This window comes from Sinocyclocheilus grahami, unplaced genomic scaffold (assembly GCF_001515645.1).
Source record: "Sinocyclocheilus grahami isolate Dianchi unplaced genomic scaffold, SAMN03320097.WGS_v1.1 scaffold102.1, whole genome shotgun sequence".
NCBI classification, from domain to species: domain Eukaryota; kingdom Metazoa; phylum Chordata; class Actinopteri; order Cypriniformes; family Cyprinidae; genus Sinocyclocheilus; species Sinocyclocheilus grahami.
This window is the reverse complement of record NW_015505281.1, coordinates 275681-291418: the sequence shown is the minus strand read 5'-3', so window position 1 is coordinate 291418 and position 15738 is coordinate 275681. Positions and strand designations below refer to the sequence as shown.

At 35.4% G+C, this 15738-nt stretch overlaps 1 protein-coding gene across 1 annotated transcript in view; it reads right to left on the bottom strand.

Moving 5' to 3' along the window:
- Window positions 1-3487: 3487 nt before the first annotated feature.
- Window positions 3488-15738, bottom strand: part of LOC107588363 (protein diaphanous homolog 1-like) — a 138356-nt gene continuing 126105 nt past the window's right edge. The window contains exons 26-27 of the mRNA XM_016276437.1: window positions 11765-11851; window positions 3488-5614 (exon numbers count right to left, since the gene is read on the bottom strand). Coding sequence (XP_016131923.1) covers window positions 5427-5614; window positions 11765-11851 — 275 coding nt within the window. The 3' untranslated portion in view covers window positions 3488-5426. The remainder of the gene's footprint in view (window positions 5615-11764; window positions 11852-15738) is intronic.

Here is a 15738-nt window from a genome sequence, read left to right as displayed (position 1 = left end):
ATTTTTTTTTTGTTTGTTTTTTTGTGCATTTACGACGTAAATGTGTTTTATTCATTTTGTTATGTGCATTTGTCATTTTTATTAGTTAATGTAGTTAATGTTTAGAAATTAAAACGAATAAAAAATTATTAGTTTTCATTTCCGAAAATTAAGTAACTACATTAGTTGACAAACTAACAATGAGCATTCAATGAACTTCAACAGCATTTATTCATTTCAGTTTAATATTAATTTCTACATTTATGAATACATTTTTTTATATCAAAAGTTGTTTCTGTTAACATGAGCTAATGCACTGAACTTAAGGTTAACAAATGCTGTAAAAACATTATTTTGTTAACTAGTGAACAAAATCAGACCTTATTGTTAAGTGTAATTTTAGTAGTTTTAGTACTTTATTATATTTCAGTTAGTTGCCAAGCTAACATTTATAATATTTTAATTCAGATGTATTTCATTTAACAGTTTTTAATAGTTTTACTTAATAACACTAATGCAAAACCTGCGATGTGGTGGTAGGGTGTAAGAATGTGGAGAGCCACTGTTTTATGAACTCCCACAGGGGTCAGAGGTCAAGCTTTAATGAAAACCTGCCACAAAGGCAGAGACATGAAACACTCACATGCTTCAACACACTTCCATTCAACAACACACACAAAAAAGGCTCTGAAGCTCTAAAGATGCAAAACAGAGGCACCTGAGTCAAACTGCCTGACAACTGGCACATCAAACACTCCATTAAACAACTATAATTCACAAAACAACATTCACTATTATTAGTCTTTATATTTAGGGTTAGTGATTTGAACAAACCCCTAACACCAAGTCAGGGACGTAAATTTAGTCTAACAGTTGAGGGGGACAATAAACAAAATTTCTCAAGAGCAATTTTTGAAGGGGACACAAATAATACTGCTAAAATTGTACTTGTAAAGACAAGTATACACAGCCTTACTACTATTAGTGCAGCAGGGAGACCGTGTCAAATTAGACAACTTCAAGCTGTTCATGTCCATTGTAGACATTACCATCCTTCAAGCAGGTAACGTTATTATTGCTACATAGCGGACTCATTGAAAAATACATTGGCATCATCAGTATTAAAGAGAAATTAATCACTTCATCCGATGTTTAAGTGAATAAAATAGCCTTGACAGTCGAGTTCCACAACTATTGACTTGTTTTCGCTCACCGGACTAGTGTGTGTATGTAGGTGATGCAGGGTTGCCGGGTTTTCGCAACAAAACCTGCTAAATTGCTACTCAAAACTAGCCCAATCGTGTTTCGAAGGGGGTTCCTGGTAAAAATTGTGTTCCGGGGGGTAAAATACACGTTTTTCGGCAGGGTTCCTCCTGGTAAAATTCGCATTCATATCACGTTATTGGGGTCGCTTCAACCCGCGGCAAAAGTGTTAAAGTAGCCCAGTTCCACGGGAAAACCACAGACTCGGCAACTGAGGTGATGTAAAAGAGGAAAGCAGGCATTTGGACCAAAGCACTGTGAGGCAAGGGAGGGGAGACTCAAAATGTTTCTAAACTTAAAAAGCATTTTTGCCCCGTTACTACTTACAAAGTTATTTAAAGTATAAAACATTATTTACAATACACAGCGTGGTTTTTAATCATATTTTTAGGGGGGACAACCCTCAGATAGGGGGGTCCTGTCCCCCCCGGTATTTCCGCCTATGCACCAAGTATAAACGATAGTAATAATGATGCATGTACAAAACAAACAAGCACTATATGCTGTCAGGAGTCTGTGAGTGAAACACATCCGGCATGAGCTGCTCTGTGAATGAGTCTGATTCTATTCCTGGAGGAAAAATCACCGTGGTTACAGGGAATGGAGGGATTCCAAAGCAAACATTCCACCCTTCTCCCAACTCCTCGTCTCATTGAACATCTCTTAAAAAAAACCCACATACTATACCACTGAGAAAAACAGATGGACCCCACAGCACATGGCAGAAACTGCTAACCCAATTAACCCATGTGCCAAACAACTCATAAACAGGAAATCAGACTTTGTGTGACCTTCATGTTTTGTGTGTTTAATGTAAGACGCATTTTTCCCTGTGTCTGTATGAGTTGTAACAGAGAAGTGTGTGTGAGTGTGTTAGTCTGGGATTTGCTGAGAGGAAATTCCAAATCATAGCTGCATTTTTCTGCACTCATGAGACATAAAACCAGCACACAGATGCACACACAGGAATGTCAAATAAATGCTGTACCAGTCATACCAAATTACACACACAAGACATGTTCCATAAACGTTACCACACATTTGTGTTCTGTACAGTCATATTGACTTTGTGCATATTGACTCTCATACATATATATGTGAGGCACTAACAAAAAAGGTCCTAAAAATACCATGGTATTATCATGTGTTTCTAGAAAAGTGCACCATAGCACCATTTGGAAATTTACTATGGCATTCTGTAAAATATCATACTTTTATGGAGGTTCTTAATAAAAGAATAGTTCAGCCAGAAATGTGCTGAAAATGTACTCACCGTAAGGTCGTTTAAGATGTAGATGAGTTTGTTTCTGCAAAAGATTTGGAGAAATTTATCATGCTACCAACGAATCCTCTGCAGTGAATGGGTGCCGTCAGAATGAGAGTCCAAACAGCTGATAAAAACATCACAATAATCCACACCACACCACTCCAATCCATCAATTAACATCTTGTGAATTGAAAAGCTTGAAAAGCTGCATGTTTGTAAGAAACAAATCCATCATTATGGAGTTTGAAGTTCAAACTGTCGCTTCAAGGTCAAAAATATGAGTCCAGAATCCAAAAGAATGCTTGCTTTCGTGAAACAGTTGTCTACTCACAGCAAAATCCACCCCCGTATTTGCTTAGAAGGGTTTTGGCTTTATCTGTGCATATTTCTCTCCTGATTCAGACAAGACAACTTTTTCACTGGGTGAAGTGTTATTATGCATAGAGGACTTTATTTTAGCCAGAAGCAATGGTTTGAAGTTTAAAAAATATCTTAATGATAGATTTGTTTCTTACAAACATAGATTTTGGCTTCACAAGTGGTCTGGAGTGGTGTGGATTACTTGTGGATTATTGTGATGTTTTTATCAGCTGTTTGGACTCTCATTCTGATGGCACCCATTCACTGCAGAGGATCCATTCATGAGCAAGTGATGTAAAGCTAACTTTCTCCAAATCTGTTCTGATGAAGAAACAAACTCATCTACATCTTTGATGACCTGAGGGCGAGGACATTTTTAGCAAATTTTCATTTGTGGCTGAACTATTTTTTTTTATTGAAAGGTTTTGAATATTTAATATGGTTTATTGTAAGAGTCCAAATACTTTGGGGTCCATAAGTAAATTTCAGTTACTACAAGTACCTTACAAGTACCATACCTTTTGCTATTGAGGGCATTTTCAAATATTCCATCAATCCAATAATAGCAAAACCAGTCAAACAAACAAATATACATACACACACAAAATCCATATGGAATAAGTATTAAAGATGATGTTTTAATAGTGTGGCTTAGAGACAACCAGAATAAACATCTCTACAGTCAAAACGCAATATACACAATTTGACCAAATGGATCTCACCATTACAATCTCTATATTATTACAATAAAACAACCAACAATAAAAATAGACAAAGAAAAACTGTGTTCTAAAAAAAAACATCAAAACAAAGAAAACACACAGTCTCTTTGTTTTTCCAGTGATCTTTATCCAGTTTTTTCAATAAAGTGAAACTGACTTGCACAACCACCAATACGATCAATCGGCTTTGAAGCAGAATCTGTTGGCTCCCAGTTTTATAAAACTGCAGTCCACAAAAATGTCAAAAATTGGAAATTTGGCTTCAAAAACTCCAGAAAAACAAAAAAGCAGGATGTTCTCAAGCTCTTTCGGACTTACTAGTTTCTAGGCAGCATTTAGAGAACGGACCACTGCCAAAACATTGACGTCGTTTTACACACATTACATAAATGCATATATATTTTAATATAGTTTCATCGGGAAAAGAAAAATTCTCAGGATTTCTTGACAAATGCAGTCCGAGCTATGGCTTTAAACAGTGATCTCTACCCTCAAACTTTCAGCCAACATCAACATTCAGGTAAGTCATATTGCAACGCTGAAACTCTGAGGTCATATTTCCCCGTGTCACTGACACAAACTTAGTTTACGACTCGAGAGCAATCTTAACGCTCGAAAGGTTAAACAGTATCAGCTGGTGATCAGTCGACAAAGGCAGGAACATTTGGTCACCATCTTCTGAAGACTGCAATGAAAAATACTAAAGTTTAATAAATCTATGTGCAGATATTTCAGCACCAATGATAGAAGTGCTCTGCCACAGTCCCTCAGATTTGTCTTGATCAAACCGTTTATCAGAGAAATAAATGCCAAAGGACCTGTCAATGTTACTTTTGCCCAGTTCACTTTTTACTCAATGTCTGGCAGTAAATTAAAAATGATTTATCTTGTGATGGTGAAATGCCACTGAAAATTGTGTGATGTATGAATCAGCAGATTGGATCAGCATATCCATAGAACTATAGCACAAACACAAAAACACGACGGACATTTATGAAAACACGCATAACTGACCAATGCAATTCATGAAAACCACTGTGAAGTAGATTATTGCATTCAATTCAATGCAACAATTTATGCACTTTTTTTACTAATGTTTTATCAGTTCTATCTGAAACCATTCTTGCATAAATTGTCACATTTAATTCCATGCAATGATTTATACAAGAATGGTTTTATGAATGACTGGAATGAATGAGGCTCATTGATTGTAGCCAGTGAAAAATACAAGTATTTTTGAGATTCAAACAACACCATTCACTTAAAATGACAGAAACAGAAGAGCACAGGAAGAGAGAAATAATCTTGTGAACAGGTACCAGACCTCCTTGTGATGGCTACAGAACCTCAGTGAGAACACCAAGTATACTCTAATTGAACATGCATTTATGGGATCGACATTATTGGCACATTGCGTTTCGAGTACAATAATGTGACTTATTTCAAACTTTCAGCCATGTGATGCGTTTTAAAGTGAAAGAGCAAAACAAAAAAGCTAAATGTTAAAGAGAAACAGATGTTTGTTTTAAAAAGGAACCAGAAGAGGATATTCAGATGAATTTGGAATGGAACAAAAATGTTCTGGAATCTATATACAAATCTTTGGAGTCTTTGCAAATGCAGACAACAGAGATAACGGACAGATGAAATCTTGTGTTTAGAGAAAGAGTGCTAGACAATGACAAAATGACTGTGACAGTGATGAGATGAGGCCACTCCTCCAGTATGACGGCCAATAGGAAGCCGTGTGGGCTTACTCGAGGGGTGTGGTTTAGCGAGAGCCCCGCCCTCGCAGACGTGGTCCTTTTAACCGGCAGGATCAGCAGAGGAAGTCCTTAATTTGAGCGTAATGGAGCGTCGTCTAAGAGGTCCTCCAGCGAGCCCGTGTCTTCCGGAGACAACTCTTTCCTGTCCTCCGCTTCCAATCGGGTCTTTTTCATGGCACTGGGCGGGGCTACCTCTTGAAGAAGCTCTTTGGCGAGAATGTTTGTCACGGCCTGACCGGCTCCTCTCCGATTGTTGGCTGAAATGGAAAGGGAAATAATAAATAAAGGGCAATTAAAAAGATATTCAGTTTCATGTAGGTCAAACAACAAGCTGGAAAGGTCACTCTTTGAAGTCAGACACAGGTGTAAGAGTTCAAAGGTAATTGCTTAAAGCACTGCAGTCAAAAACAACCAACAACTTACCTTTTTATATGAATATGCCAGGTTATTTTCCACTTACTGATCCCTACAAACAATGATTTCAACTCGTTCCTCAAAACGGACCATATTTTACAATAAAAAATAAGATTACGGATTGAAAGGTTTAAAAGCATAAATGTGAAGCTCATATAGTTGTTAAATTGCTAAAATGTAAATGCATTATTTGCCAAAACCATTTTTTGAGGTAGGATTACTTCACTACACTGCAAACAATACAAATATCTAGACATAATTAAATCAAGACGCATCTACTTGAGAAGGAAAATAACTTGAGGTATCAAGTCATGAAAAATGTCATTGTCAATGTCATTGTCTGAAAAAATTATCAAATTTAAAAGAGTTTATACTGAAAATAAGAAAAAAATATGAACTATTGTAACTTATCTGACAAGAGATATATATAAAAACATGAATTCCCATTTTTATTTTTTATTCAGTCGCAGTAACCAAAAAAAAAAAAGTCAGAATTCTGAGATGTCAACTCAAAATTCTGAGAAAAAAGTCAATTGTGAGAAACAAAACAACAAAAAAATAATTAACTTATGTCTCACAATTCATAAGTGTTTTACTCTAAATGTGTAATACAACTGAGAGTTGAAGTCATTGTCTGTAATAATCTAAAGTAAGCCGCACATGCTATTCCTCAACGTGAAGTTGAAAATAACCTGGAATATTCCTGTAAACACCATCAGATTGATATTCTGACATAAGAGACAGCTGCAAAACATCATATATGTGTGCTATATGTGTCATATTCCATTCACATTCTCCAGCCTGTATGCAAAACAAGACCATGCAAAGGACACACACACACACACCAGTGCCACTGATAACAATCTCTGAACAAACATCTGTAACGAAGCATGCGGAGCGATATTGAACACACACGCGCACACAGACGTTACCAAGCAGGTGTCCAGTATGAGCTGTGATAAAGACAGCACTGAGTCTGTTGGGGAGAAAAAGTCGTTATGGGTGCGTTTGTAGCTTTGGGTTGTGAGTGTCAGACAGATGGGACCCTATAAACATTTACAATGGTAACAGAGTTGTGTTTCTGCTATAAAATGATGGTCACTTTATATTACTACACTGTGTCTAAACAGGTTCCCAACAATAAGTATTTTGTGTTTGGTTGTTTCTTATTAAAATGCCACAAGATGATCACAGTTTATCGGAAAATGCTTAATGTTTAATATACAGTCATGTGGATTTCGAACCAATGACATTTCACTGCAGGACTACAGAGTGATATGAATTAGAAATAGACAACATGGAAAAAGTCAGTCAGTTGTCACAGTTTACTCTTTAACCTATCTTTGTCTAGTTTTCCAGGTCAAATATCAAAAACATTTTAAATCAGGATGCATTTACTTGAGATGCAAAATGACTTGAGATAGTAAAATTTTAAGTCTCGTTTTCACTTGTATGTGAATGAACTGTTTCACAATTAGGAGAGTTTCCTCTTAAAAAAGATGGAATATCTGTAATAATAATAAAAGATGGAATAACAACAATAATAATAATTAAATAGTATTATCAAATATTACATTAAAATCTAAAACTTAATTAAAATAGTTGTTTTTAAAATGTTTTTCTTGTTTAGGCAATAAATAATTAAAAATAAAAAACAAAAAGGTAAATACAAAAATAAAAAGCATGTTTTTTTTCAGGAAATAAGTGTTAAGATGTCATTTTGTATCTCTATGTATATCTTGATTTAAGAATGTTTTGATATTTGTAATGGAAAATAAGACAAAATATTAAATAACATTACTTTTAATAGTGTTGGCTAAGACGAACAAATCATAGTTTTTACTAATTTTACTCAATTAGTTACAGTTCACTGTTTTACTTCAGTATTTTTGTCTCATTTTCTAGGTCAAATATCTAAAATGTTTTAAATCAGGATGTATTTACTTTAGATGCAACATGACTTAATTGTAATGTATCAAAATTAGGATAGTTTATTCTTAAAAAAGAAGGAATGTCTGCCAGTGTGGTCTAAAAAAATACAATTTCTGAATAATAATATTAAAAAATATATTATTATTATTAAATATTATATGAAAATAAAAAAAGTAGTTTTTCAGTTTTTTTCTTGTTTAGGCAATAAATAAATAAATATATTGTTTTAAATAAATGAAAATATATATATATCTTTTTTCAGAAAATAAGTCTTTTGATGTCATTTTGCATCTCAATTATGTATATCTTGATTTAACAATGTTTTGATATTTGTAATGGAAAATAAGACAAAATATTAAAGAAAATTACTTTTAATCGTGTTGGTTAAGACAAAAAAAATCGGATTGGTAATGGAAAAGTTAGTTTTTACTCACAGAAAAAAATAAAAAAATAAAATATAAATCACCTGGTTAAACACACTGTCATTGTTGACCACCACTGTCATACTAACTTAATAACTTAAATAAATAAATAAAAGATTGAGTCTTCTGACTCTCTGACCAGTGGATCATTAGGATCATGAATGCATCTCAAACTCTTCTGCATCACATAAAAGAACATCTGAGACTGATGTGTGTGTGTGTGTGTCTAACATGATTAAGTGTGTGTGGTATTGTTTCTCCAGCAGCAGCAGTGCGTGTTGCTCTTTTGGTGGGATGGTCAGAGGGTGTGTCCTGCCTCAATGTTTGTGAGCTGGACAAAAGAGGTGTGTGTGTGTGTGTGTCTGTGTGTTTTGTGGACATCTGGCACACAGTGTGTTTCTCTGTGGGTGTTTGTGTGTTTGGGCTCTATGAAGTGATATTGTATGTTTGTGAGTGTTGGGCACAGGGTGTGTCTCTGTCTCTTTGTGTGTGTCTTTCATGGAGGAGTCAAGAGTGTGTGTGGGGTCACGACACGGCAGATGTGTGTATATTAATGAACAGCCTAAAAACAGACACATCCACACCAGCTACATCTTCATTTGCATACTATCTGTCCTAAATAGGTTGCAAGATTAGGATTTGTGCATGCCAAGTAGTACATTATGCACATTAAAAATAGTAGTTAAGTAGCATATGTGGATGTTCTTTGACCTAACATGGACCTTAGTGAATGTAGACTAAATTTAATTTGATACAATTATAATCAGGTTGTGAAGGATGAAAATGACTACTGGAAAGTTTCTGGAAACATCTGTCAAAGCCTTGTTTGAATTCATTTCAAATTAAATATGGTGTCTATCCTGACTAAGATCCATTACCCACTATTGTACAATTTGAGAAAAAAAAAGAAAAAAAGATTAGTTTTATTATATTGCTTTTTTTTCCTTTTTTCCTTTGTTTACTTTATACACACACACAGGTAAATTCTTTTGTATTTTTTGTAATAAATAATATTATTAAAAATATATATTAAATAATATCAGTTATTGTTATTATTACTTAAATAAAAATGAATAAATACCAAAATAAGAACTATTACTTTTGTAATATTTCACTGTAACATAACAAAAAAATAAGGTCTCACTTTATATTAAGTGGCCTTAACTACTATGTAATTACATCAAAACAATATGTACAATGTACTTAGTGTGTTCATATTGTATTGCAAAACGGGTAAGGTTAGGGACAGGTTTGGTGGTATGGGTAGGTTAAGGTGATAGGGATCGGTCAACAGTGTAATTATAAATGTAATTAATTACATGCAGGTATTTAAAAAAAAATAAGTACAATGTATGCACACGTGCATTGTACCAAATAAATAATACAGTATTAATATTCATGGCTGTCTTAATTTATTCCGATACATTTATTTAAGTAAATTATGGCATTTGCGATTTGAAAAAAAAAAGAGTTCGGTTTTATGTTGATTATTCATGCAGCCCTACTAAAGAGTTTTTAGATGTAGATAAACGTTAAATTGTTATAAATGTTCAAGTTAAATAAGAAATGTTAAGTTAATTAATTTAGCTAGATGCAAATACATGACAAAGGGGAATATGTTAAAGATTTCATGAGGTAGTTATATGCCTCAGTACTGGTGTCCTGTCTAATTATGTACCAAGTATGTACTTTCATCCTCATTATGTACTTTCATGATCATAATTTTGGCGGGAAATATGCAAGTTAAATGCAGTCACAAGTTAACATGAATCTGTCTAACAAAAGCCTTGTGAAGCTCAGAGATTTTAGCCCAATAATTAATATAAAAAAAAAAGTCCTTGTAGTTTCCACCAGATATGAGGCAGCACAGCATATTTGTATACATATATTTGTATTTGTGTCTTTGTAAGCATGTGATTAAAGCAGCAGCTGCCATCTGTCGCTCAGTATCTCTCTGATTGGCTGATGAATCATTATGCAGAGGGTCAGGGGTCAGAGATCACAGGGCGTCTTCTGTCTCCACACTGCATGCCTGCGGTCTGTCTAAAAGCATCTAAACTCTGTGTGTGTGTGTGTGTGAGAGAGAGAGTGAACGCATCCATATGCAGAATGGGTGTGTGTTGGTATGCATGAGTGTGTGTGTCTGTGGCATATGTTGAGGGGCTGAGTCACAGGCGCCATGTGTAGCTCCGTCTGTGTTGTCTACATAGTCAACCTCCAAAGGCAGCATCCTAACTGATTTGTAATGTCTACAGAGGCTGTAACATCATTTCACAAACAAGAATATATTTCACACACTGTTGCATTAACCTACATAACAACTGAACCAAGAGCAATACTGTTGCCATAACATGCTGTTCTATAACATGATATACATAATGATACCTTAACATGCTGTCTAGGTAGGGAGCTCATTAGGTTTTAGAACAGAGCTTGTGGGTGTGCTGCTACAGAAAGGCTAAAAATACAAAACACACCACTGATGATTCATGCCACACACACACACACACACAGAGAGTGTTAGACTCGACTCCAAGAAAAATACACAGTTTGAAGCAGCAAAGTAAACAGAGTAAAAACTGAAGAGCGATATAGAAAAGAGAGGGAATATAAGATGGTAAAGTAAAAATGGCCTGATTGAAGAGAGGAATGGAGGGGGCAAAATGAGGGAGAGTATGTCATGGAACTAAATACAAAAGATAAAAAGCGCGGGAATGCGGAGGCGGAGAGAGAGAGAGAGAGAGAGAGAGAGAGAGAGAGAGAGAGAGAGAGAGAGAGTGTGTGTATGGTCATTATTGCCACATAGCAGCACATCTGGATCCATTCAACGACAGATCCAGTTACACACACACACAGCGCTGCTCCACACTTTTTGTAAGTCTAAAATACAGCGAAAAGAGGGGAAATAAAGCACACATGGTTTACTATTGTGTACAGTTCTGATCAACATCTCTGTTGAAACAAGCTTGCATTTCAAAAGTTGTGCGGTTGGTAATTTTTTTAACGTTTTTGAAAGAAGCCTCTTTTGCTCACCAAGGCTGCATTTATTTGATCATAAATACACTAAAAAACAGTATTATTCTGAAATATTAACGTTTAAAAAAGTTTTATATTGTAATATACTGTATGTTATAATGTAATGTAATTTATTCCTGTGATCAAAGCTGAATTTTCAGCATCATTACTCCAGGCTTCAGCGTCACATGATTCTTCAATCTATTATGCTGATTTGCTGGTTAATAATTTTTGGTTATTATCAATGTTGAAAACAGTTGTGCTGCTTAATAGTTTTGTTGAAACTGTGATAATTTATTTTTCAGGATTCTCTGATGAATAGAACGTTCAAAAGAACAGGATTTATTTGAAATAGAAACCTTTTATAACATCATAATAGTCTATACTGCCCCTGCATTTACATTTAGGAGATGCTTTTACCAGTACACATTTTATCATGCTTTCACTGGAAATCAAACAACAAACTTGGTGTGTGTGTGTCATGTTTCTATGCTCCTCTTTATCTATTATTGTGTATCAATTCACTATGGTAACTTTTAATATAGCGATTTTCTGCATTGTGTACTCCCTCAACACCAGCAATCCCTGCACATGATAAACCAACTTTAATCTGATGTGTGTTACCTGCTTGTCGTGGTCCTCTCTTCCTTTTGAAAGCAGCTCCAGACTGCAGCGCCTCCAACAAACCATCCATGATACCAGTCTCATCATCTGAAACACACAAATGCAACATTAAACACACACAGACAATTAACATTATACATGGATAATACTCTCATTGCTATTTGAAACACGCACATGAAGTTTTATTAGTACACATGAACTATTACTGCTGAAACACATATGTAGAATCTCAGAGCAGCAGTCTCAGCCAAAGTGACATCAGAAGAGCGAGAAGCAAAGGATCATGGGAATGTAAACATCCTCTGATACACAAGTTAAAGCAGACGGCGCCCCCTATCTTTCACACACTGATGCATTAACCTACATAACAACTGAACCAAGAGCAATACTGTACCCCCCCCACACACACACACACCCACAAGGGGAAGGACAGCATGATTTAAAAATATTTTGTCTGTTCAAAATAGTTTGTTGAAAGTGTGTGTGTTTTCATATGGTGAACGGGTTCAGGTTTGTTTTCACGTGTGTATAGACAGATGGTTTCAATCAGGTCCTCTTTGTACAACATGAGGTTAAAGATTTATGGGTCTAATATCCCCTCCCCCATAAACACACACAAACACCAGCACACACCTCCCCCGATAAACACACACACACACACACACACACTGTAATCCCCGCAAAATCTGCAGCCAGATGGTTTTGCATCTGACCTGACAACCTACATCACACACACACACACACACACACACTCTGAGCTGTTCAGAAGCAGCCAGTAAGAAAGGAAGGAAGCAGGGGAAGTGGAAAAGGGGAGAGAGGGAGAGCGAGAGAGGGGGGCATGGGCACTCAAAGCATCGAATTGTCCCGAAACACTACGTCGTTCTCTGCCATTCTTACAGACTGCCGAGAAGCCATCACTTCAGGGGGGAGAGAGAGACAGGCAGACGTGCACACACTCATGCGTGTGACACCGGCATCAGGTGTGTGTCATGAATGCGTTATTGACACACACACACACACACACACACACACACACACAGAGCTGTCTGCAGTGCACACACACCACCATGAGGTGCGGTACAGGAACAGCGCACTGATCTGAAGAGATTTTCTCCCTGCTGCTTATTATATTTTACATATATTATTACATGCCACATCACTTAAAAAAAGATGATTAAAATTAAGATTTCTTTTTTATAACACATAATAGGCATTTCACTCCTGTTTTCAAGTGTCCACCAAAATATCACATTCTCCTGTTTGAAGAGATATCATATTTATTTATCATAGTTTTACAGTTGTAACATTAACTGCACTACGCTGGTCGACATGACATTTCAATTTAGTGTTCAAAGTGACAAATATAAATGTAACTTGTCCAGATTTCATGAAATATTTTTATTAAATGTAATAAAATTTCCTTAAAACCTATTTAAACTATTTATTTTTAGCTTTTATTACTATTTTATACTATTACTATATTACAATACTATTTTATACTGTTTTATTACCTATTATATTTTATTACTGCTTTCATATTTAAAAAAATATATACAGTATTAATAATCTTATGAATTACAATCTTTTTCCACTGCTGTTACTATGCTAAGCAACATTCCTTAAGTTTAAACTTCTTAAATGTATTAATATAAATTAAACTAATTATATATATACAGTGGGTACGGAAAGTATTCAGACCCCCTTAAATTTTTCACTCTTTGTTATATTGCAGCCATTTGCTAAAATCATTTAAGTTATTTTTTTTCCTCATTAATGTACACACAGCACCCCATATTGCTGATCAAAAATGTGGTCAAAAATGGTAACCGGTTACAGTGTCTATAAACATACACAACAATTTTGATATTGAAACAGTTAAATTCTGTCATTTGTCAATTAACTGTAGTATTTTGGTGGAAACTGTGTTTCATCATGGTCAATCTCTGAAAGGGACACACAGTTCAACCCAGACTGTTAGTGAAGCACAATAATTCCCCTCACAGACACATTCTGGATGAATATATTTCCTGTTTCAACTGCCTTAGACCATAATCAGCCATTATACTCACTCACAGTCTCTCATCTGAAGATTACACATGAGCATCATCACCACACAGACCAATCACATTGCGACATCTGTTTCCACACACACAGTATCTAACACACAACACTGACACCTATTGACCATCCACATTAGCTGCTGTGGTTCAGTGATATGGAGTATGTGGAACTGTAATGTGGGAAAGAATTTAATGTATCTAATTATCAGGGTTTGCCTGCTAAACTAAAGATAATGTGTGTGTGTTTGAGAGCGTGGGAATGTCAAGGACAAACATTTCAAATATTCAGCCCTGAGAGTTCATACTGAACCCTCTGTGTGCGTGTGTGTGTGTGTGTGTGTGTGTGTGTGTGTGTGTCTGAACACTCATATGTAAGACACACAGGCTTCTGTGATCTAGAATATTCTGTGTGTTACATGTGTTTTTGCTCAACTGACATTCAAATCTGTCACCTGTATGCAAATCAAACCTCAAAAAATACCAATGTATTTGGTCACTTAATTCAAACTTTAAACCGTCTGATTGTGATTAGATAATAAACCACACTTGCTTTTATTGTCCAATTAAATGACATCCAAACATTTTTAAGTGTTTTCAGTCCAGACACTGTCTGGGCTGCTGCATGTATAACAGAATGTTGGTTAAGCTGATATGACTGATCTGTAAGCTGCAAAAGCAACTAAGCAGTAAACTTGTCTAGCTAAACTTCAATGAAAATTACAAATGTTGTCTTGGCAATTAAATGAAATATGTTGAATATCATTTTTTTAACTGGGAAAAATATAGCTAAATAGTAGTCTTTAAAAAACAAAAACTAATAAAAAAATAAATGCAAATAACATAACCACAATAATTAATAACTATAACTAGTTATATACAATAACCACTTAGATTAACATGAACTAACAATACACATTTCTACAGCATTTATTAATCTTAATGCTATAAACCCATTTTTAAAATCTAAAGATTAATGAACTAACATGAAGAATGAACAACTGCATTTTTAATAACTAATATTAATAGATTAATAAATGCTGTAAATATGTCAATTAATGATAGCTCATGTTAGGTAATGAATAAACTAATGTCAACAAATGATACTATATTACCCACATTTTTCTATCATTCTCCCTCAAACACACACACACACACGCACACACACACACACACACACATACACATACACATACACATACACATACACACACAGGTTTGTTTTTATGGTTTATGGGGACTCTCCATAGGCGTAATGGGTTTTATACTGTACAAACCGTATTTTCTATTGCCCTACACCAACCCTACCCCTAAACCTACCCCTCACAGGAAACTTTCTGCATTTTTAGATTTTCAAAAAAACTCATTCTGAATGATTTATAAGCCTTTTGAATTACGGGGACACTGAAAGTATCCTCATAAATCACCTTCTCGTTGTAATACCTATGTCATACCCATGTTATTATACAAATTTGTGTTCTCATAAACCACATAAACATGCACACACACACACACACACACACACACACACACACACACACACAAACAGGTCTGCAGAAATAATGAGTGGAAATTTGGAGCCCCAAAAGTTTCAAACTACAGCCAGGCGAGAAAAGTAGGTCAGAGAGAGAGACAGAGATAAAGACACACACACACACACACGCGCGCAGACACACACACACACACACGCATACAAAAAGAGAGTGTGAGATAGACAAAGAGAGAGAGACACACACACATACAAAAAGAGAGTACGAGAGAGAGACAGCTTATTAGATGTACTACTGTGGCCAAATGATTTCACATGATCCACATTAAATGTTGAGTGTGAATCAGTGAGTGATGGAAAAAAGGAGAAAACTGTGTTCATGCAGAGTACGTCTCAGGAAAGAGGAGAGCTAGAGAGATTTTTTTCAA